The sequence below is a fragment of the Medicago sativa genome, chromosome 1, assembly GCF_051527215.1.
Source record: "Medicago sativa cultivar Bolivia chromosome 1, Bolivia_mono, whole genome shotgun sequence".
Lineage (NCBI taxonomy): Eukaryota > Viridiplantae > Streptophyta > Magnoliopsida > Fabales > Fabaceae > Medicago > Medicago sativa.
Window position 1 is genome coordinate 51,382,131 of NC_140749.1, and position 24,196 is coordinate 51,406,326.

At 35.3% G+C, this 24,196-nt stretch overlaps 4 protein-coding genes across 4 annotated transcripts; 3 read left to right on the plus strand and 1 right to left on the minus strand.

The window, feature by feature from the left end:
* The first annotated feature begins 4,122 nt into the window (after nt 1–4,122).
* On the plus strand, nt 4,123–5,676 carry LOC146955183 (uncharacterized). Its single transcript, XM_085720551.1, has 2 exons — nt 4,123–4,932; nt 5,029–5,676. The coding sequence occupies exons 1-2, from the start codon at nt 4,264–4,266 to the stop codon at nt 5,674–5,676; spliced, it is 1,317 nt and encodes a 438-aa protein (XP_085576677.1). The 5' UTR covers nt 4,123–4,263.
* LOC146955184 (uncharacterized) lies at nt 5,029–6,876 on the plus strand. The gene is made up of 2 exons (XM_085720535.1): nt 5,029–6,070; nt 6,151–6,876. The coding sequence occupies exons 1-2, from the start codon at nt 5,726–5,728 to the stop codon at nt 6,595–6,597; spliced, it is 792 nt and encodes a 263-aa protein (XP_085576661.1). The 5' UTR covers nt 5,029–5,725; the 3' UTR covers nt 6,598–6,876.
* Nucleotides 6,877–8,234: 1,358 nt separating this feature from the next.
* On the plus strand, nt 8,235–12,727 carry LOC146955185 (D111/G-patch domain-containing protein). Its single transcript, XM_085720563.1, has 4 exons — nt 8,235–8,407; nt 10,638–11,168; nt 11,919–11,984; nt 12,118–12,727. The coding sequence occupies exons 1-4, from the start codon at nt 8,267–8,269 to the stop codon at nt 12,175–12,177; spliced, it is 798 nt and encodes a 265-aa protein (XP_085576689.1). The 5' UTR covers nt 8,235–8,266; the 3' UTR covers nt 12,178–12,727.
* Nucleotides 12,728–12,828: 101 nt separating this feature from the next.
* Nucleotides 12,829–14,823, minus strand: LOC146955186 (uncharacterized). Its single transcript, XM_085747937.1, has 4 exons — nt 14,374–14,823; nt 14,187–14,285; nt 13,792–13,980; nt 12,829–13,086 (listed from the first exon to the last, which is right to left on the minus strand). Exons 1-4 carry the CDS (start codon nt 14,821–14,823, stop codon nt 12,829–12,831), a joined length of 996 nt encoding a protein of 331 aa, XP_085604063.1.
* Between the last annotated feature and the right edge of the window lie 9,373 nt (nt 14,824–24,196).

Sequence of the window (24,196 nt, forward strand, 5' to 3'; positions counted from 1 at the left end):
CTGCCGGCGTTAAAAAAGAGGTCTTCGAAAACAGGGAAAACCTCATTTGGTGAAAATCCACCTCTTGAGAGAGCTCTTATCATCATCAAGAAGTATTTAGCCCCGTCGGAGCCGTGGGCGTCTGCTTCATGCAAAATCCCTTTGATATCTTCCAAGTCAGGGTTCCTTTGTTGAAACAGTCTAAATGCAAATGCCACGCTGCACGTTGTGTGCCCACTGCGAGATATTTGTCATAGAAAAGCTTGTTTTTTTGAGCAAGGTTGGCAGTCAGAAAAGTATGATAGACAATTACTTGGCAAGGCTCTAAGTACTTCATTGTTCTTGGCAAGTCTCTGGAGACGAACAGAAATAGCTATGAGTCTGAAAAAGTTCTTAGCACTAGAGGATGCAACCTTTTTGAGGATGATGAGTAGAGCGTCGTCCGAGAGCCTCTCCATTTTTGAAGTTTTTATCTCGTCAAGAAGAGGAAAATTGGATAAATGGAAAGATGGATGAACAGATAAATGGGTGAAAGAGATTTATAGGCAATGAAGATTGAAGAACAACTGGTGGGACAAATGTCTAGCCTTCCTCATCCAATGATGGCCGCGTGTCTTAAATGAGAGATTAACTTCTTGAGATTAGCGGGAAGTTAAAAGTTCGAAGAAAACCGATCGACAATAAGGGGTCGCCATAATGATTAAGAGAGTGGGAAACGTTTGAAGGTGAAGAAGAAAATACATCAAAGGAAGCATGGCGTTTTGGGGTAAATGGAAAGGTTCCATCAACTTTTGAAGTTTGGAAATAGTGGCCCACAAAATCTCGAGGTTGTGTGGAAAAAAGGGACTTGAAAAGATTACTCTTAAAAGTTATGATTAGCGTGACATCATGCTTTGGAATACTCAGAGTTTTCTCAAAAATGACAATTCTCTCCTTTGAATATATTCAGTCGAAAATGACATTTTTGGGGGACAATTTGTTAGCTGGTATTTTCACCAGCCTCATTTAATGTGGTCAACATTAGTTGACTTTTTACTCTTGCAGGAATCGAAGCCTTGTCCTCAACTAAAGGAGTTTGGACGAAGATGATGGACTTAACATAAAAAAGCCTCGAAGCTTTGAAATTCGACAAGATACGAGTCAAGAAGCAAAATCGTTGAAGTGAAGCAACTACCTTAGAAGCGGGAAGATTCGAATTTCAAAAGAGAAGCGGTTTCCTCAAAGGAGAGCGTTGGAGACAAGCGGTTGTCTACACGGAAGGAGTGTTGATTGTGGGATTAGTTTCTTTCCACTTATTTTCTATGTATAAATAGTAGATTTCCATAGGGCAAAACGGGTCGCAAATCACCTATACAGAATTCTAAAACACTCTAAATACCGGCGCGAGAGAAAAGATTCATAAAGAATGTATGTAAAGGATTTATCGAACCACCTTTATTTTTAATGCATTATATTTTACCTTTCCTTTAAGTTTCTGCAATTTAAACTTAATGCATTTACCTTGCTTTTAAAACCTTTTTTTTGTGGAAAGACGTCGTCCCGTTCGTTAAGCAACCCACGAACTCGATGAACACACACAAACAAAATGCACAACATGTCATAGGATATCTGGTTTGGTCCTGCTTGTAATAATCAAAACCAGCATGTATTGTTTATCAAAAACAACGGTAAACAGCTAGGTACTTTAACATATGCTAACTACTATAAACAAGTAAACAATACACATAATCCAACATAACTAGATCTTAGCCTAATCAAGCATCATCAAAACAAACCTAACACTAAGGGTTACTTCAACCCTAAACCTTGAAGTCAACTAGCTTAGAGTTTGTAGATTTTAACAAATCTAGAAATATCAGAAAATGAAAAGTTTGAACACGAACTTGATACCAAGAAAGTCTGTCAGAGAACCACCCTAACATATTAACCAACAAGCAATACAATCCTCATGAGAAGCAAAGAATACCTACCCTGAGGGATTCATAAGCCATCGTGGAACTATCTCCTACCACGAGAAAAACCAAATCACCTATAAACAACCAACCACGAAGCAAGGTTACCAATAGTAGGAACCCACCTCCAGAAACAGTTAGGACGGGGAACAAATGGACTATAACCAAGTATAACACAAGGCATTAGTGAATGAAGCATATACCACCCATGAAATAACCCCTTTAATTTACTAAGAGCATTGATATTTGAACATCTAAAATTAGACAACCTTTGAGACAACTTATAAAACCACACTCAAATTATCACATGGTTTTATAATAAATTTTCTCTTAATCAAATTATCACATGGTTTTATAAGTTGTCCAATAAATTGTACAATTTTAAAAGTTCAAATATCAATACTCTTTTATTAAATAAAAAAATGTCTTTTGATGTTAATATTATTCTAAAATTATATGAATAATAATAAGGCTAAAGTGCACTTTTCCCCCCCTAACTTTCAAAACGTTGCGATTTTGGCCCCCCATGTATGAAAACCACAATTTTGGCCCCTTATGTTTTGGCCCATTTGCACTTTTAGTCCTTTTCGCCTATTTTGACTTGGTCAAGGCTGATATGTCATGCCATGTGTGTATATAATGATTTTCATTTATTTTAAATGCCACGCATGATATTACATGAATTAAAAAAAAAGGAAAAAGAAAATACAAAAGGCCTGGCACGTGAGAGAGATTTCAGATTCTAGGGTTAACTTTGGGACTGCAATTTTGGTCCCCTAAAATCGATCTATCTCTATCAATCATAATTTCCACCAAATCCAACTCTTAATCACAAATTAATCGTTACCAAATTTGATTGTTGTTAACAAAAACGAAATCCAGATTGTAGGTTTAACTGTATTGTGAAAATGAAGTGGATCTAAAATGGAAACTCGAAGGTGAGTATGTGTTCGTAGAAGACGAGTTCGACGAAGACATTAGCAGCGACGGCGACGAAGGGTACATAGAAGACGAGTTCTACAACTGAAGGAAACGTGAAGGAAGGACGAAACGTGCTTAATGGAGGTGACAGTAATGTTTCAAAGTAAGTGACTTTTTGTTTGTTTTCCTTTGTTTTATACCTGGAAAGCACATGGATGTTGTTTATTTGTGAATAAAATAGGGTTGGTGGATGTATTGAAGAAAGTGTTTAATTTGAAACCTAAAATGGAAAATGCCAACTGTAGATTCCTTTGTATGAGTAAAATCATATGTATACTGTATATATGTATGTGTATGCTTTAAGAATAGTCAGTATGTATATAGTATGTATATATCGTATGTATACTGTATATATATACATTATGTATACAGTTGAATACAATATAATGCATGAGTACAAATACACTTTGAAGTAAATAATCATACAACATTTATTGATTCCTTTTAGGTCTTATGAGAACCACTATTTGAAGATAAGGTTTCACTACAAGGGTTACTTCATTGCTGACCCTGTGGTATCTTATGAGAAAGGTGAAATACATGAATATGGTGGTGAGTTGGACATTAATTTGGTGAACTTAAAAGATCTGGACAAACTGACCAGAGAGCTTGGGGTGGTAGGGGAGTACAAGTTGTGGTATATATGTCCAGGTTTTGACATAGTTGATGGTCTAAGGTTGCTGAATACTGATAGGGATGTGGTTAGGTTCATAAATGAGCATCTGAATGTTACAACTGCTGAGTTTTATGTTGAAGGCAAAGATGTTGAAGTTGAAGATTGCAGGTATGATAATGAGGTTGAAGAGGTTGTTGTAGTTGACAAAGGCAAGCAGCCAGCTGAGAGTGAGGAAGGGGATGAGTCTGATCCAGATTACAATGGTGATGAGGAAGGAGAGATTCCTGACTATGAAGTAGAAGATGAGGATGGAAGTGATGGTGATGTGTCAGTTAATGATAGTGATTTTGATGAATAGTGGGATTTGACTACTATTTTGCCTAACCAGACTGTGAACCCCACCCTTGCTAGTCAAGGAGATAACCCTAATCAAGTGTAGTTGGTGCTGAAGTGTCTAGGAACCCTGAAGTGACTGGTTTGGAAGACTTTGAAGATGAGAATGAAGACTCGGATGTCTTAGAAAGTCCTGGTGCATCTGAGGAAGAAGAGGGATCAAGAAAAAGGAAACTGAATAGGTTTAAGTTGGGCACTAACAATGACCCTGTGGTATTTGAGGAGGGTCAGATCTTTGCAACTGGTCTTTTAGTTAAAACTGCTGTGAAAGAGTATGGTTTGCAGAGCAAGACAAATGTGTACCTAGAGAAAAATGAGAATAGAAGAATTGTGGTGAAGTGTATGCCAGGTTGTCCATATCATATTAGATTTAGTAGGGTTCCTCCTCAAACTCATTATGTTCTCTCTAGTTTGAAGTCTGTGCACAATTATTATCCAACTGGTAAAATTAGAGTGTTATCTGGACAGTTGTTGGCAAAAAAACTGGTTCCACTAGTTAAGCATACACCTACTATGACCCTTAAGTCTCTAAAAGAAGAGTGTAAGAATAGGTGGAATGTGATGTTGAGCTCTTTCCAGGTCTATAGGGCAAAATTAACAGCTTTAGAAATGATTCATGGTGCTAGTGATGAACAATATGGTCATCTAAGAAACTATGCTGAAGAGTTGCTTAGAAGCAACCCTGGGAGTAGTGTTAAGATTCAATGCAAGCCTGGTGTTGGGGGGGTATTTTTTCAGAGAATGTATGTTTGTTTCAATGCTTGTAAGAGGGCCTTTGTGAGTAACTATAGGCCATTGATAGGACTTGATGGATGTTTTCTGAAAGGGAGGTATGGTGGACATCTGTTATCAGCTGTTGGTAAAGATGGTAACAATCAAATGATACCCACAGCCTTTGCTGTTGTGGAAGCTGAAACAAAAGATTCTTGGGATTGGTTTATGGATCTGCTTTTATCAGATTTGAATGGAGTAGAATTCAAAAGATGGTATTTCATATCAGCCCAACAAAAGGTAATCTTTATTTCATTTATGGATCTGCTTCTATTTGTGTTAAATTTAGTTATGCTTTACATTTATAAATTGTTTTTTCAACTTTAATTTGTCAAGGGTTTGGTGAATACCATAGCTGCTATTGGTGAGCATGTTGAGCACAGGCTATGTGTAAGACATTTGTATGGAAACTGGAGGAAAAGGCATGCTGGAGAGAAATTGAAAGAAGCTTTGTGGAAAGCAGCTAGGGCCTGCACAATGTCTGAGTTCAACAAAGCTATGGAGGAGCTGAAAAGATTAAGTGTGCCAGCTTGGGAGGAAATGAGGCAGTATGCACCAGGATATAGCACTCACACAAATTGTGACTTGCAAGTCAATAATATGTGTGAGGCATTTAACTCTGCAATCTTAGACTTAAGGGATTTACCAATTATATCACTTGTTGAGGGATTGAAGTTCTATATCACAAATAGGATTGTTAAGTTAAGGGATTACATGTTAAGGTATCAAGGGGAAATTTGTCCAATGATAAGAAAGATTGTGGAAAAGGCTAAGAAAGATGCAATTGGTTGGACACCAATTTGGTGTGGTGAGAGGGAGTCCTCTATGTTCTCTGTCACTGATGGAACTGATACATATGCTGTCAATCTGAAAGACAGAACATGTGCATGTAGAAAATGGGATTTAAGTGGTATCCCTTGTCCTCATGCCATTGCTGGAATTTATTACAATCAAGCTAATGTTGATGATTATGTAGCACACTGATATAGGTTAGTTTTTTTACAAGTTTTTATTGTTTTTTTTAGTGTTAATCATGCCATTGTTTTTTCTGAATGTATGTTTGATCTGTTTGTATAAAATTGGTAGGAAACAAGCATTTCTGGACACATATGATCATTTGATCCTTCCTTCTAATGGCCCAAAACTATGGGCAGAATTGGACACAGAACCAATACTCCCACCTGGTGCCAGAAGGGCACCTGGGAGGCCTAAGAAGGCAAGAAGGAAGGAGAATGATGAGCCCAAATCAGCAAGCAAAAAGGGCAAGAGAAATCAGGAAACTGTGAGGTGCAGAAGGTGTAAAGAGCTTGGACATAATACCAGGACATGTGGTGGAAAGACAGGTGCTGATAGAAGGATTCCACCTGGAGGGAACAAGGTAACTTATATCTTTATGTCCTTATATAAACTTTCATTTCTTTCTTCAAAAACTAATATCTATATATGTACAATTGGTAGGATATTACTACACAATCTGCACAAACTGGTACTGATGCACAAGCTGCACAGCTTAACACCAATGCACCTGCACAAGCTGCACATCCAAACAACAATGTACAAGCTGGCACTGCAAAAAGGCTTGCTGCTGCAAAGATAAAGAAAGCACTGCAAAAAAAGTCAAACAATGTTGCTGGTACACCTGCTGGTGCTGCAAATGGTGCTACTGGTGCAGCTTCTGTTAACAACACTGCAAGCAACACTGCTGGACCTGCTACTGGTGCGCAAGCTGGGTCTGGAAATGTTACAACTGCTGCAAGCAACACATCTGGAACAATGAGAGGTGGCAGCCATGTTGTTGGTGAGGTAGCTTTGTTTGTGCCTAGAAAATCTAGAACAACAGGGGTTAAGAGGTCAATTGATGAGGTTACAAATGTTGGTACTCAACAGTCTGTGAACAAGACATAAGCTAGAAGCTACGAAGGAGAATGATGATACTGATGATTTGCTGATGAAACTGAATGTATTTATGGTCATGTTATGTATTGTCAAGTACTCTTATTTATATTTTGGTACTCTGAATTTAAGTACTCTAAAGAGTATCTTTTGGTTATGCACTGAATGTTAAGTGCTCTGATGCTCTAGTATCTTTTGGTAATGTTAAGTCTTTTGGTTATGCACTGAATGTTAAGTCTTTTGGTAATGTACTCTTAATTTACTTTGTCAATGTCAAGTACTTTTATTAAGTTTATGAATGTTAAGTACTCGTAAATTAAGTAACTTTTTAGATTATCGCAATATGTTTCAATTGGTTATATCATTTCTTAATGCTTAAGTTGACATAAGTTTACATCATACCAACACTACATAAGTTTGTTTACATCATTCCAATAATACATAAGTTTTCATTCAATACATAAGTTTTCATTCAACATAAATTTTCATTAAAACATCAAACTCAATTCATTTCTTTACTTACATCATAACAGCAGGAGATAAGTTTTCATTACATAACAATAACATAAGGTAACATTACTACATAACTTATCCAAGCTTTATGAGAATCACCAACACACTAACAAACAACATCATTCCTAAAATAACAATAGTTAACACAAGCAACTTCTCCTTATTCTTCAATGCAACATTCTTCTTTAACAGTCCTCTAATTATTTTCTTCTGCCTTTCAGGAAGTTCTGGATCAAACCATCTAAAAAAACTGCACTTTCTTCTCTGTCAATACTTCCGACATCCATGGAATCTCCTTCCTGGATTTTCATCAGTCCAAGCTGTTACTAGAGGGGAGTCAACGCCACAGTAACATAACAACTTCGTTTTGCCCAAGAATGATGACCCACTCACGGTTGAAGATGAAGATTGTCCACCCATTTTCGGTTTCCACAAATCTAACAGGATGATGGAGCAGGATGAATCAAAACAGGAAAGGAATGGAATGATGGAGCAGTATGAATCGAAACAGGAAAGGAATGATGGAGCAGTATGAATCGAGCAGGATGAATCGAAAGAAGAAGGAAGAACAAATGAAGAAGAAAGGAAGAAGAACAATGGAGATTGGGTCAGATTTGGGGTTTTTAATCCCTAACTTTTGACCGTTACAAGCTCTCTCACGTGCCAGGCCTTTTGTATTTTCTTTTTCCTTTTTTTTTAATTCATGTAATATCATGCGTGGCATTTAAAATAAATGAAAATCATTATATACACACATGGTATGACACATCAGCCTTGACCAAGTCAAAATAAGCGAAAAGGACTAAAAGTGCAAAGGGGCCAAAACATAAGGGGCCAAAATTGTGGTTTTCATACATAGGGGGCCAAAATCGCAACGTTTTGAGAGTTAGGGGGGAAAAATGCACTTTAGCCTAATAATAATTAATAAATTGAATTAAATTTAATGCTCTTCATTTTAAAATAAACTTAGAAAAAAAATCTAATACATGAGAAAACATAGTCTACACAAAAACCTAATTAAAAAACTTTTGTAAAAAATAAAATAAACAATTTGGTGGTCTGCGTGTTAAAAATAAAAAAAAAAATTGGTGGTCTGCTCGGTACAAAACTAAACTAAGTTGCATTGAATTTGAATCACAAGCGGTTCGCGTGTTTGTAGTGGAAAGCGATGATGGCTGAATCAACAACATCTATCAGGCAAAGCGATGATGATGATAACGATGACTACATGGCTGACCTTTCTAGGTTTCTTCCTTCCGATGATGCTATTATTCATCCTTCAATTTCAACTAAATCTTCATCAAAAAGGGTAACTTTCATTTTGTTCCACTTTCCATACCCTATTATTCATTTAAAGTTGAGATTAGGTTTCCAATCATGCTTTTAAATAAATATTTATTTATTTTAATTGTGTGGAATCTGTAGTAGAAATCTGTGGTTAAGTTAGTTGAAATCTTGCATCTAGAAGTGATTAAGGCTCTGTTTGGTCAAAAAAGTAGTGAATAGCTAATAAACTAGCTTATAGCGGATAACCGATAATCTAGCTAGTTTATAACTGATAAGGTGTAAGCTAATGTGTGCTTGGATTAAGCTTATTTGGAGCTTATGCAAAACAACTTATGCAAATAAATAAGCTTTTATGTTAATTTATAAGTTCTCACTAACAAAAATTGTATCTTTATAAACTGATTTTTCGTAAACTGCATTTACAAGCTTATGAATAATACATAAATATTTATTTATTTGCATAAGCTTCAATTAAGCCTAATCCAAATGGGATTTATAGTGTTTGGTAAAATTAGCTGTTCGACTAGCTTATAAACAGGAAATTACATAAAAAATATATATTTAATTATTTTTCAATTAAGATTAGAGGGGTAAAATTAGGATAAAAAATGATAAGCTATAAGCTACTTGAATTAGCTTATCAAAAAGCTGCTATAAGCTTATAAAAATAAGCTATAAACTCATGAGAAAGTGATGGTTACAAAACGGATCTTTTTTAATAAAATGAGCTCATAGGACATAAGATATAAGCTCAAAATTGTGTCTTATCAAATAGACCCTAAATGTAACCACATTTGCCGGTGTTGTGTCGACACCCTGGCACATGTCAGATATTGCACATGTCTTCAATTTGAAGTTGGGCCGATTGATAGGTAGCGATTCCATTTTCTTAAAAATTAAGGGTGCAAAACTCAAAATTCGATCTCAAAAGATGAACCACACATTAAGTCACTTTTTCAATGATTTGAATATCAGTTTTATCTAAATTTAATTGATTGATTAATGTCCCAAGATATCTGATATAGCTATTAGCTAGGGACTAAACTGGTGTTTGTTTTCAACAATTTTGATCAAATTGATGTCCAAAATCTTCGAGGGCCAACTTGATGTGTCATGTATCTTTTTTTTGTTGTTGATTGCATGTGCCATGTATCTTTGTTAGACTAAATTTGAGCTTTTATCCAGAACATCGTGAGCATCTTTGCTAGATTCCTCATGTTAAGCATTTGAACTTTCAAACCCTTTGCTTTCAATTCTTACAGAACATTTTCTACCACTTGCATTGTCTTAGGAACAGAACCTTAGCTCCTCCCCACTCATGAGCCATGAATTATTGATTTGATCATATTATACAGCTATCAATATATACTTATGTACTGCTATATAATTCTTCTTTTGGTTATATGTATTGGATAATGGCATTCATATTGCACAACAACTGTAGAGCATATGACTCAATGTTTATAAAACCAAACCAGATGTCAAACCAGTGAGACCTCCGGGTTATGGTTCTACAACTTTAAAATGTTCGAACCAAGATGAAACAACAGTTGAACCACTTGAGTAACTAAACCATGGACAATGTTTGTTCACAGTTCATCCGGTTGAAACGTTTGATTTGGTTAGGTTTTTAAAACATTGTACAAATCATTTATGGTTACCAAATTCTTTTGACTGTTGCCTTCACTTGTAAATATGTCAAGTGATTATACAATGTTTATATTTAGAATCTTACTGCAAGTCATCAAATTAGCTTTTCTATGTATTTGTATTTGTACAAATGAATCATTCCAAAAAGTTGATCAGTACATGCACATGTTGTAGACTATAGACTAACATGTTTCCTCGATTTTCTAAGACATGTAGAGGATGAGGTAACATTTATTGGACTTCATCTGAAACTCTAAATATCTAGTATAGCATTGTCTAGCAATATTTCAAGACCAATCACTTTTTTAGAAAAATTTCAACGGAAGACAAGATTGTGAACCAAAAATCTCTACCGAAGACTGTCTTTGGTTCACCTTGATGTCTTCTAATGCAATTCTTATTTCTTCTAAAAGGGGCCGTTCTTAAAACACAAACTCTGTAAAATCCCAAAAGCATTAAGTATTATTGCTCAGGAAAGTATCCAAGTTTAATTAATATTCCCAATAAATGAAAAAGAGGGTGTTGGAACATTATGAGAAGCTTGAATTGCCTCTATAAGGATTTAAAAAGTGTTATGTTGTAACTCGCTTGTTAATATGCAGATTTCTGACAGGAAAGATCCTTCAATCAACTCTTCCAAGAGCCAATTGAAAGCTCTTAACTGGCAAGAACGGCGAAAAATTGAAAGAGAAAGAAAGCAAATACAAGAGGATGAACAAACCTTGGCAAAAGTGGAAGCTCCAATACCACAATCGAACATTGGATTTAAGCTTCTCAAACAAATGGGTTATACACCAGGTTCTGCCCTTGGCAAACAGGGATCGGGCAGGGCTGAACCAGTGGGTATTGAAATTCGACGGTCACGAGCAGGTATAGGCCTAGAGGATCCCCACAAGGAGAAGAAGAAAAGGGAGGAAATCACGATCGACAGGAAAAGGAAGAATGAGCAGGCTCTGATGGAAGAATTCGGGTCAAGGCAGAAGTCACGATGGCAGAGTAGGAGAGTTATTGTTAATTTCAACAAGGCAAAGGCTACCCTTGACCAATTGGAGAATCGGGAAATTGTGGAACCACCGAAGAACGAGGATGATGCTGAGGGTGAAGATCAAGAAGAGGAAGAAATAACAGAAGAGGTGTGTAACTTAACCATACATATCAACTTAATTTTTTTTTTCAACCTAGTTTCTGATATGGTCAAATACAATCCAAAAATCACACACAAGCTTTCTCTACTGTTGATCATAGTTGCTAGTTTTTTCCTTGTTCATGGTAGTAAGTATCCCAAGATACATACGCAATTAGCCATGGCCGATACATATCATGGTATGCATTGCAAATGAGCTTGTATCGCTAGATTATTACATGTATTGCCGGTATCATGATTCATTTCAGTATTGTACGGTTCCTGCAACTTGCTCGTTTAACCTGCAGATACTGGGTCAGGTTACGTGACCCGCAGAAATCCAGTTTTTCGCGTTTTTTACGCAGGTCAGTACTGTAATCGGGTCATGTTCGTGTGACCTATCAGAAATGACCGGGTTGCAACGCTTCTTTGTATTCTAGGGCTTTTTTTTACAGTTTTGTTTTGTGACCTTCCAATTAAATTGGAACTATTCCCAAAAGCCACAATTCATTACAGGGTCTCCTTACAACTTTCCACCGGATTCAAAAAAGTGGTCGAACGATATTTATCCCGATTTGACTACCATGTCCTTGTTTACTGCATTCAGACATTATTGCAATTTTTAATTAAAAAAAGAAAAAGATATTATTTATTGTATTTCGTTTTTATTTTAAACTTGTTAACTCACTGTTATTATTGAACTTGGTAATCCATGTTTGAATTGGTTGCGAATTTGACCGTGGAAGTGAAATGGATGCAGGACTTGCTCGATGTATTAATGAAACTGAGGGATGAGTTCAATTACTGCCTCTTCTGTGGATGCAAAGTGAGTAAACACACGATTTATCTCTATCGTTTAATACAAACTAAAAGATGTTTCCATATATTTTTAAACGATGAAACTACGATGGAAATTCAATACAATTGACATTTGGTTTTTTCTGTCCATATTTCTCCAGTATGAATCAAGTTCTGCGCTTCTGGAAAACTGCCCTGGAATCAATGAAGATGACCACTAAAATTAAAGTCTCATGTGTATGGCAGAAATTATCTTGTTTGCTCCTTTTGTCAAGCAAGCACTGTTAGATGTAAATGCATATTGCTATGAAGATGGATAAGCTCACATATGGTAGATGATTAAGCCTCTAGTCATCCCAAGTACCAACTAGTGCGCAACAATGTGTCAATACAAGCGATTTATCTATGTTGAGACTAGAGTCGTCTCTAATTACAATTCAGCTTGGTGATTGCTTGATCTTTAAGCAGAGGTACAAAATGCTCTACCCTATCGCAGGATATGGATGAATTGGTCAATATATAGTTTGTGAAGCTCTTAATTTGTATTGTAATTTTTCATAGAAGGAATAGTCGCCATTTTTAGCATTTTAAACTGTTGTTCCAATTGGTCGGTTCAGGGGCGGGTATAGGAGACCCATCCACCCCCCGATAGAAAACGAGATGGGGATGAAGAGGCAAAATTTGCCCTGCCTCATTGCATCAATTTTGTCCAAAGGAAAATAAATGAATAAGGTAAAATACAAAAGGTAACAATTGATGGTTGAACACGAACTTTGTGTGTCCCTTTCAAATCTTATCCAATCATTTATATCTAACAAATACAAAAAACTTGTGCTATCTCCAGATACAACTATAGCAATATTTGCTACTATTTATTTTATGTTAGTATTATCCAATAATAACTCTTCATGAAACTTATTGGGAATCATTTGAACCTCTTCCTCTTCTAACAAGCATCCTTCATTCATCTCTATCAGCTCCTTTGCAAAAATCTCAGGCCAAGACATACCAGCATCATCATCTTCTTCGTCCACAATGCTTTCACCATCATTTTCTTTGTCCACAATGCATTCACCATCATCATCATCTTCATTGTCAGGTTGAACTATTTGATTTTGGTCAATATTCTCCTAAAAAATGAGAATGCAAGAGCACAATAAGGGATTGAATGATCAATACAATTAAAATGCAAAATTAGTTGGTCTGATATACTCTTGTTATAATTATTAAAAAAACTTATAGTTTAATCCTTTGACATGGATGTGATTAAAAATATATTTAACTTCAAACAAGTATAATATTAGACCTAGAAAAAAAATGTGAAGTTCGACTATATTTGTTTTTTTTTTTACCTATTGAACATGAAAAAAGTTAAGGATTCAAATGTTTTTCATAAAATGGGATTCATATGTTTTCATCTCAGAAAAATTGGTAAATTTTGTTTTTGTTTCTTTAAATTTATCTGTTTGTAGTTTTTAAAATTTGCAAAAATAATGAGTCTAGTTTTTTGATGAGACTAATAACACACTATTATAGAAATGAAAAAAAAAAAAAAATACTTAACCCAAAAATAAGATAAAAATAGGAAAATCCATTATTGAATACTTAAAAATGATAGTAACATACTAACTGGTAATTGATCTAAATTTTAAAAATTCACAATGATTTATTTAATAAAATTTTATCAGATAATTGTGTTAATATGTTTTAAAAAATACATAATTTATAAAGAACAGTGTCTCTACAAAATTTAGTACTAGAAACTCTAATAAACCCTTACATTACATATGATCAATTGTTATTAGATATTATACAACAACAAATGTAGGACTTACAAATTTGTTGGCTTCTTCGAGTCCAAGAATGGTTGTCTCTCTTGGCCAAATATTTCTCACATCTTTTTCTTCTTCCTTATAATGAGAATTTGTATTAATCATATTTGTGCCATTGTGTCCACCATTTGATTCGTTTCTTGGTTCTTTATAAATTATATATTTCGTTAACGAATCTTTATCTTTATTTCCCTGCATATCAAATCAAGAATGCAAGAGAACAATGTTAAAGAGAAAAACAACCGGATCGTGAAATGTATTCATTATTAATTCTTGAATGCGTAATTCACATCACTTTGTAATAATCAGCACCCAAAAAATTAATAACTAATCAATTACCTCAAAATAAATTAATAATAACTAATCAATCAAGCAACATAATTAATCAAGTAACTTACAGATATGGTGGTTTCTGCACGTCCAGGAACAATGGTCTTTCTTTCTTTACCTTGTGCATCAATATTCATTCTAAATCTGCATAGAACATAATTGTTGGCCTACAAAAAAAAAAGATACAAAATCAAATTATAAATATGCTTCAAAAAACAAGAAAAATTAATAATGAAAATGTATCATATTGCTTACCAAAGGATTTCTTATCAAAGATTTGTCAAGGCTATATTCATGCAAGATCCATGCACCATCATGGTAAGTGCCACTATTCTCAAATCGAAAACATTTTTTCACACCAAGGATTTGGTTCTTGTTTTTTGCAACTATAATTTTTCCAGTGTCTTCTTCACCTTCCCATGCACCAATTCCAATAGAACGAACTACTTTTGAGCTAGTGGTAGATTTCTTCTCTAAGGTTAAGGTAGTGAAGAAATATAGGTCTTTTTCACAATATGAGCGAGAAGCTCCAAACTCTTCCCAAATATCCCAAGGATTCTTTAGGGTACCAAACAAATCGTATTCAAGAATGGTGATGTAATTGGGAAGAGATTTGTTATGGATTTTATTGTAGAGGAATCGGAGAAGTTCATCATCTCTGAGTGTGAATTTGAAATCCTTACTTGAAGAAGAATTGAGAGCCATCGAATCTAAACTATAATCGTATGAATGGATTGAGGAACAATGATGTATATATACGTTTGGTAATTTAATAATAATAATAATAATAATAATAATAATAATAATAATAATAATAATAATAATAATAATAATAATATCATATAAAAAAATCGTGATTTGTACCCCGAAAACAAAAGTCGTGATATATTTTTTTTTTTAAAAAAAAAACAAAGATTTCTATCTTTTGATATATCTACAATTTTTTTTCTCACCTTACACTCTTCTCACTCACCCTATTGCGTTTTTCAAAATTACTTTCATTGTTTGGATTATATAATCTGAACAAGTCTCAAAATAAATCCAACACATAATTTGAAGGTGAGAAAAAGACAAGAAGAGATGTTGAATTGTGTTGGCTTTTTCTGATTTCTTTTTTCTGAGTGTTAAAACGGCTGGTCAAAATTTGAGGTATACAGATTCTAATATGAGGTATATAAATTCTGACTCAGAGTCTGATTGCTGCGGATAAAAAATAGAACACAAAGATAAAGAGTCAAAGAGATAGAGAGAGAAAGCAGACACAACAATTTTACACTGGTTTCTCCCATAACATATGAGCAGTACAGTCCCCTTGTACTTCCAAGAAATTTCACTACAATCACACAAGTTTACAATTAAATTGCACAAGGACTCTTCCAAGAGACTTCTCTGCTCAAGCACAACTGCTCAAAACTTCCTTGTTTAAGCACAACTACTCAAGACTTCCTGCTCTAGGACACTATCTAAAGACTTCATTGCTCAAGGACAACTCTAAGAGACTTCCCTTTGCTCAATCCCCTGATTGAGACTTCCTTAGTGCTCAAGGTTTCACCAAGAGACTTATATGCTCATGCACGCATGCGAGAGGCTTTCTAAATGTTTACAAAAGTAAACAAGTTAATTTGTTCTTGACAAGTTTGACATTTCACATAAATTCTCATGTCCTAGAACCCTCAACAATACAGAGTAGTCGAAAGAAAAAATAGAGTTTTGGAGGAGCTAGTCAGGACCATGATAAATGAAGTGAATCTTCCTGAGTATGTTTGGGCGGATGTGATTAATATCGCATGCCATTTCTTAAATAGGATTGTCATTAGACCTATCCTAGATAAGACACCCTATTAACTACTTAAAGGAAGAAAGCCAAACTTATCATATCTAAGAGTTTTCAGTTGCAAATGCATTATATTAAATAATGGAAAGGATAAGTTGAGCAAATTTGATGCAAAAGCTGATGATGATATCTTTCTAGGATACTCATCTAATAACATGGCATATAAAGTTTACAATAAGCGGACCCTCGTTGTTGAGGAATCCGTTCATGTTGCTTTTGATGAGACACCTCCCCAAGTGGTAGGGAAAGGTACTTCTGGTTTTGATGTTGCAGGAATAGATACCAAGGATATTGTCATGGATGGTGACAAACAAGAAGCTCTTTCAAAAGATGAGGACACCAAGGACAAGGAATTCGAGGGAGATGTCTAACAGGAAGAAAAACAAGAAACCTCACCATTGTCTCCTCATTATTGGATCACCATGAGAGACCACCCCTAAAAGAACATTCTTGGTTAGACTGTCATAATATTCCTAAGGACCTGAAAGACCTCCAAAAGGGCTTTTAGACCACTTAGAGATGCCTTAGCGCCCTTCAAAAGGGCCCTAAGGTCCTGGGTGTAACGCCCTATTTCTATTTAAGCGATAAAACACGCGAATAAAGCATATATTCAAGAAATAGACGCCACGTCTCAACAAAATCGAAATGACATGCATGTATAAAATATCTCAACTGTCGCAGCGGATACAAATAATACATCTCCAAAATATACATGCCATGATCAATACACATCATCATAAAAATCCTCCAAGTCCCGACAAGTGGGTAAATCTCAATAATAGAATAAAATCCAACAACATCATAAAGACACCGACAACTTAATCAGAGCCTAAACCTATGAGACTCCAAAACGATAACGGAGATTAGCTCCCGCTATCTAAGCACTCACCAAAAGCGAACTACTCCTGCACAGCGTCTACCCATCCATACAGACAGGTATACAGTCAAACCCACTGGAGGTTAGCTTCACATCAATCACAATCAATATATAAACAATTTGACATAAATCAATTCAATTCTTCACCAATCAACATGAGCAATTAACTTCCATATACACATTCACAAAACAATTCCAATTATCACAAGTACATGTAGTCATCACACACTTATCATCATCATTCTTCATACAACGGCAGCAATCAAGACTCATGCCAATGTGATATGCACCTATACTCAGTGCATACATGCATGTGGTACCAAATCTTCTCAAGGTCGTCACCCATGATGCAACAAAAACATCATTATCAACTGCTATAGTCAACGACAATATGGATATAACATCCGACACGACATATGATTCATGAACATATGACTCAATCCACCATGCATATGTTCACAACAATTCAACGACTATAATCAACATTCAACTATATCATATAGTTTAACAACTCCATACAATTCCTTACAATCCAAGAAAAGGAGAAAATACAACACATGATGACAAACATCATATTCATCACCTAACAACCATTCATACATCTTCTTACAATCATATCCAACTATGCATGAACGATTTATAAGACAATCGGCTCTTAAAACCATTTTCAACAAAGTTCGTCTATCATTGCACAATTTTACAATAATTGAAGCAGTTGAACCAAAACCAAGTAAACAAGATCCAATGCCTCAACTAAGTATACCTCTAGGTCACATATAAGTGCAGTAGAGTATACATTTACGTTTCACCGGCTAAATACGACGAAATTATGAGAATCACAAAGTTCGTCTCTCTTTATCACTTTTCAAGAAAATCCATTTTCAAAGCAAAACAAGTTAAGACTTGATGAAAGCAATCACAATCATTTTTAGAAACCATATAATCAGTATACAACCTTAACCCTACTCCAATTCTTTGAGAAAACGAGTTTCGGAAAAATCGACGTTCTTGGACCATTTTTCAAAAGTTAAGTTCAATTCACGAAATCAAGTCCAATTCGATTCAAACGATGTTCCAGTAGGTTTAAGTGTATAAACAGAGATTAAACAAGTCAAAAGAAACATTTTAGAAAGCTCGGATTGACCCCCTAAGACCCGGAACAAAAATCAAAAGTTGCTGAAACTGGGCAGATTCGCTTAAGCGAAGGCCTGGTTCGCTTAAGCGAACAAGTTCCAATAGCTACTATGAGGGTTCGCTTACGCGTTCGCTTAAGCGAACAATCATAGTTCTGCAGAAAAAATATTACGGGTTTCAACCCTTTTCACCCCAAAATCTCAATTTTGATCATTCCAAACCCCAAAACTTAATCCAAAAGATGTTTACAGGTCAAATACATTTCAAAGCACTTAAACATGCATCAAATTTGAGATTAAAACATCAACTCTACAAAATTCACCAATTCACCAAAACTTCCACACCTTTCAACAACAACAACAAATCTCATCACCATTCACCAAATCATGATACCCAATGCATCAATTCATCAACAACACATCTAACAACAACAACATCATCATCTAATCATGAAATCATCCATAATCTAACAACCACAACATGATTCTTCATCAATTTCACACAAAAACTCATCATGTTCGTATATACCCATTTGAACATACAAATTCATCAACAACAACACAATTATCATTCAATTCATGTACATAATCATATCATCACAATTAAGCACGAATTTGTACAACCAAATTCAAATCAACCACTTATTCAATTAAGCACATAAGCAAAAGATTAGGGAATAAGCTACAACTATTAATTATGATTGAATTCTAACCCCCTTACCTTAATTCTTCACAAACTCAAGTTAAGGCTTCACTTTAGCTCCAATCCTTGAATCCTCTACATTCCTCTAGCTCTCTCTCTAGCTTCCTTCTTCAAACCCTTATATTCTCTTGCTCTTTCTCTCTCTCTCTCTCTCTCTATCTCTTCTCAAAAATGTGTAAAATGATATGAAACCCTATTTTCTCTAAAGACTAGAGTTTATATAGGCTCTACATAATTGTGCGCAACTCACAATGCCTTAATGGGCCTGACCCATTTACTAATCTAATTCAAAATGTTTCTATCCACTTAACGGTAAAATATAATAACAACGGTCACCTACCGGTATGAAAATAATTCACTACAACCCCTTAGTACTTAGTAAAATAATAACGGCTCTCACTAAGCACTAAAAATAGTCCTCCTCAAAATTACTAAATTACCCATACTCACAAAATGACCAAAATACCCCTGAGTCCAAAATGACTAAAATATCATTCTAACACCGAATTCCAATAATCCCAACCAAAAATACACACAGAGGTAATTAATCACATAAGAGCACATATAAACACACATAAAAACAATTAATTAAATCTAGCGAAAAATGGGTTGTTACCCATAAAAACAATCTGATTGAGATTTCTCCGACAAGTTTTGTTTTTGTTTATTTAATTATTCAGTTGTATATCTATCCAACCCATTAACTCTTTAGTTTCCTAGCCATTAAATTATGATATCTTTTATTGACCATCACGCCATCTAAATTGGGGTGCAAAATCATTGTAGTCGTCAAAATCCCATGTTACATGAATATGCTTGATTAGGCAGCCTTATTCGTAAATATTGATCATATGAAGGTGTATATATGGTTTGTTAATTTAAACTTGTTTCTATTGAATATTCATAATATGCTTCGACTTGAGTTTGAATTCATGTGGAATCATTCAATTTTCTTTTACAATACCCTTGATGAGGCATGTTAGTGGTTTCCTTTACTCCCAGGAAGAAGAATATGAGGTAACGTCATAATGTCATATGATCAATAGAGTCATTATTTAATATACTTTTGAGATGAGTAAGCACAGATGAAGCGCATAATGAACAACCAAAGCTCCTTCCACGACGCCAGATACCTACTAATCCAGGAATAGGATCACACGAAAAGGAAGGATATACATACTTTGAATCTATTTAGCTATGGAAGATCCAACCAACAAGAGGAGCTCAATACATCACCATCATAGTCATCCTTATGAGTAGGCGAAGATGAATTCACTATAGTTTCTCTCGATGCCAACAACGCCATGGACAACGGTTTTACTCATCTTTCTTTCTTTATTACATATGTTTGAAGAAAATTTTTATGCTCAATATATTTTGTCATTCATTAACTATTTGTTATATTCCTAGGCACTTGATCTTCAGTACTTAATCCAGATGATTATCTGATATTTGAATATATCAGTCACCAAATAATTTTCCTTGTACTATCTTGCATTCTCATTGAAACAATTAGTAGATAAATTGTTCCTTTATCAATAGTATTGTTATCTTTAAAACAAAACGGGAATATTGTTTTTTGAATCGACATAGTTCTAACAAACTTTAAAATTGTCCAAACAATTTTTTTTCCCCTTTACAATCACAAAAGGTTAAAAAAGTAATGATTTTTAAAGGAAAAAGCAATGATAAGTTAGTTAAGTATATTCAATTATTATGATTATCGAGTTTATGATATTACCTCCTTTCTAAGTGTGAAGGGACAAACACAACACACTGGTATACTTTATAGTCATTTATTAATGATTATAATTTTATGAATGCTTTTTAAAACAATTATTTTTATGAGAGCTTGAAATTTTTACACTATAAAGAGATAAAGTCATATTATATCATTTATATGCAAAGAGGTCCATACATGGCTAAAACTATGAAGTGTGTTAATGTTATGATTCTATTTCTTTCCATATTTCTTGTCCTGATGGTATTTGATTTTAGTTCTTTCCATACTTCTACGGCTACTCCTTGTTTTGACGATAAAGATTGTCCACGAAAAAAAAATATAGTGTTACGTGTCGTAAAGGCTTTTGTGTAGAGATCAGACATGTTTACTGAGACTAATGAGTTCTTGCGCTAGAAAAATAATTGTAGAATATACCTTATATATTCAGCAAGTCATTATTTAGTTTTTGTTTATGCACCAAATAATTGTATATTTCCCTTAGTTTTAGGGACCTTGAAGCTATAATTTTGTACTCTAATATGATGGCAATGAAATAAAATAAGGAAACAAAGTGTTTTATTTTTAACTAATATGTTCACTAGTGTCAAACATATGCTAGAATTTCGTCATACTTTCAAGAGAGAATACAATAATAAATGAAGTGTCACTTAAAGACCAATATTGGACAACAGAGTGGACTTCAAACCAAAAATAAGTGAAAAAACTAATATACTTAAGCCTTACGATTTTGGATAAAGATGTGGTATCATTCTTACTTTTGTGGTCGCTCTTTCTGCAATGTCCCCTCAAAATCCCAACGGTGGAATCATATCTGGTACAACATTGTGGGGAAGCGGGAGTGGCTCTAGGTTGTGGATCACAAACACAGAGAGTCTTATAATTAATGGAGAGATGTTAATTTGTCAAATGTGAGTTAAAATTTGACATTGAATGCAAGAGTAGATGTTGAGCTACATATAAGTGAGGTAACTCATAAACCTATTTGCTTAAAACTTTGGGTAAGGATGTGATGTTAAACTCTTTTGTGTGGTGCTCTAAGCTTAATGTGATGATATAAACCAAAATATAGGTTCCCGTGGAAGTCCCAACATTATAACGATTGTTTTGTTTGTATTGGGTGTCATTTGTTTAATTTTTATCTTAAGTTTTAGTTTTTGTATGTCATTCGCTCTCATGAAATTTTTTATTAAATTTTTATTATAAAAATTTCTTCACATTTTGTCTTTGGTGGGATCTAAATATGAATAAATGCAAATTTGTTTTGCTGAGTTGACAAAATGCATGTTTATTAGACATTTCAATTGATGTGAAATTTTATTAATGAAACTATTATTTCGGTAGCACAATTACTCTGTAACTTTCCACCCATTCAACAAATCCATAAAATGCACATCAACTCATTTTATTATGTATACTCTTGCGGATATAACACAACCTCCTTAGTTTCCCCCTTGTCATTTATCTTATACATATTACTTTTTCATCTTCTTTCTTTTTCTAATTTACTTTTTATTTTCTCACGGAAGAAAGGAACAAAGACACTCCTGTATAAAACTGCCACAAACCCACATTTTTTTACTTTTTACTTTATTTTCCTATTTCATCGTCTAATAGATGCAGAGAGTCTCACACTTAATAGGGATATGTTAATATGCCATGTTTGAGTAAAACTTCTACAAAACACCTATGGGGTTGCATGATTTAGGATAAAAGAGAATTACAACTGCTCGAGTGAAAAGAATACAATATGTTCCTCAACACTTCGTAAAAACATAGCTAGAAACACCATATGATGATCCGTAATCATTATGCTATACAGAAAGAGATAATGATTATGATGAGTATATTCCTCAACAAAACCAAATAGTTATTGTGCTCTTGAACTTCGGGGGTAAGCTAGCCCTCTGTTGTAAGTTCCTAGGAGTTTCCAGATGGAAGAACGATCGAAAACGGGACAAAAACACAAGAAATTGCACAACAGGGGCTTCCTAAGGCACCCCTACGCCTGGCTCATGCACCCCCGTGCCTGAGACAACATTTTATGCTGCCCCAGGCGCCCCCTGCGCCGGTATCATGCACCTTTGCACCCCGGTGTGTCCATGTTTGGCTTTTTGCTTGGTATTCAAGCTGGAGTGCTGCAAAAAGCCCAATTTTCTTCTCTTAAACCCTAAGTAACCATATGTTATAAATAGAGACCCTTGCACACATTAATATTGATTCAAACACTTCCAGTTCAAGACAAGGTTCGAGCATCAGAGTTTCAAGGCAGAATTTCTTCCCTCTCTTGTTCTCTCTAGAGTATGTTTTTCTATTGTTTTGTTATGATGTATGTTCCCATGAAAAACTAAACCTCTTGATTAGGGTTCGAAGATGAACCCCTTCTTATTTTTTGGATCTTAATAATAAAATTTTTCATTCAATTTATGTTTTTAATGTTCCTGATTTAAATTAGTTTACACTTGTTAATTAATGCTATTTTCAATTGGTTAACCTAATTGTAATACTCGTGAAGAGGAGGAGAAGAAGGCGCACAATCAAAGGAGTGTCTCCATCTCCCCTAAACGTGGCATGAATTAAAAATGTGATACTCGCGAAAAGGAGGAGAAGAAGGCACGTGATTAGAGGGATGTCTCCATCTCCCCTAAACGCGGCATGAATTAAAAATGCGATACTCGTGAAAAGGAGGAGAAGAAGGCACGCGATTAGAGGGATGTCTCCATCTCCCCTAAACGCGGTATGAATTAAAAATGTGTCACTCACGAAGAGAGGGAGAAGAAGGCGCACGATCAGAGGGATGTCTCCATTTCCCCTAAACGTGGCATGAATTAAAAATGTGATACCCGCGAAGAGGGGGAGAAGAAGGCGTGCTATTAGAGGGATGTCTTCATCTCCCCTAACGCGGCATGAACCAAAAATGAAAAACTCGCGTAGAGGGGGAGAAGAAGGAGCTCGAGCATCATTAGGTCAAACACCTGAAGGCGCGCGACATATTAAACTAAAGAAATCCTAAGCAAAAGGAAAATCAAAACCCAAATTGAAACATCAAAGTCATTCGTTACATAAAACAAAAAGTCACAAAATATCCTCCCATTACAAAAGACCCACCATTATAGGCAACAACCCAGATACATCAAAAACAAAGAGTCAAACTCCATTGCGGTTAGCTTCGTCTGACGCTGGTGGGATATAGTCTTCTTGATCGAGGAAAACCTTCAAACGGTCCACCTTGAAGGGGGCATGAAAAAACTCCACTAGCTTGCCGCCTTCTTGAAGGACTCTTCCGAAGCACAAAGCCCCAGGTTCCGCACCTAAACCAGCTTCTTTTCATAAAAAGTTCGGGTAGCCACAATAATCTCCTCCAAAGAAGAAACCTTCAAGGTACGTTCCTGTGCCTCCTCCATCAAACGATCCCTATAAGCAACCAATCCCTTTATCTCTTCCTGTGCAGAAGGATGTTGTTTCTCAGCCTCTTGAACAACTTCAGCTGCTTTCTCCTTAACCAAGCGAAGCTAAACTTCAAAGTCAGCACGAAGCTTGGCCAAAGCAACAACATGCGCTTTTTCTGTCTCCTCCGCTCATTGTGTGGCCTCCTGAAAGCCGTTCTCAAACTCTAACCGGTGCTTAGGGTCTAGGCAAGGGGCGATATCATAGGCAGCCAATAAGGTGCACAAGCCAGACAACTTATAGGCGGCAATAACACCATCAGATAAGAGAGCCTGCCTCTCGGCATCCCCCAAACTATTGATGAACAACTCGTCCGCAGTATTCAAAGCAAGAGCAAACTCTT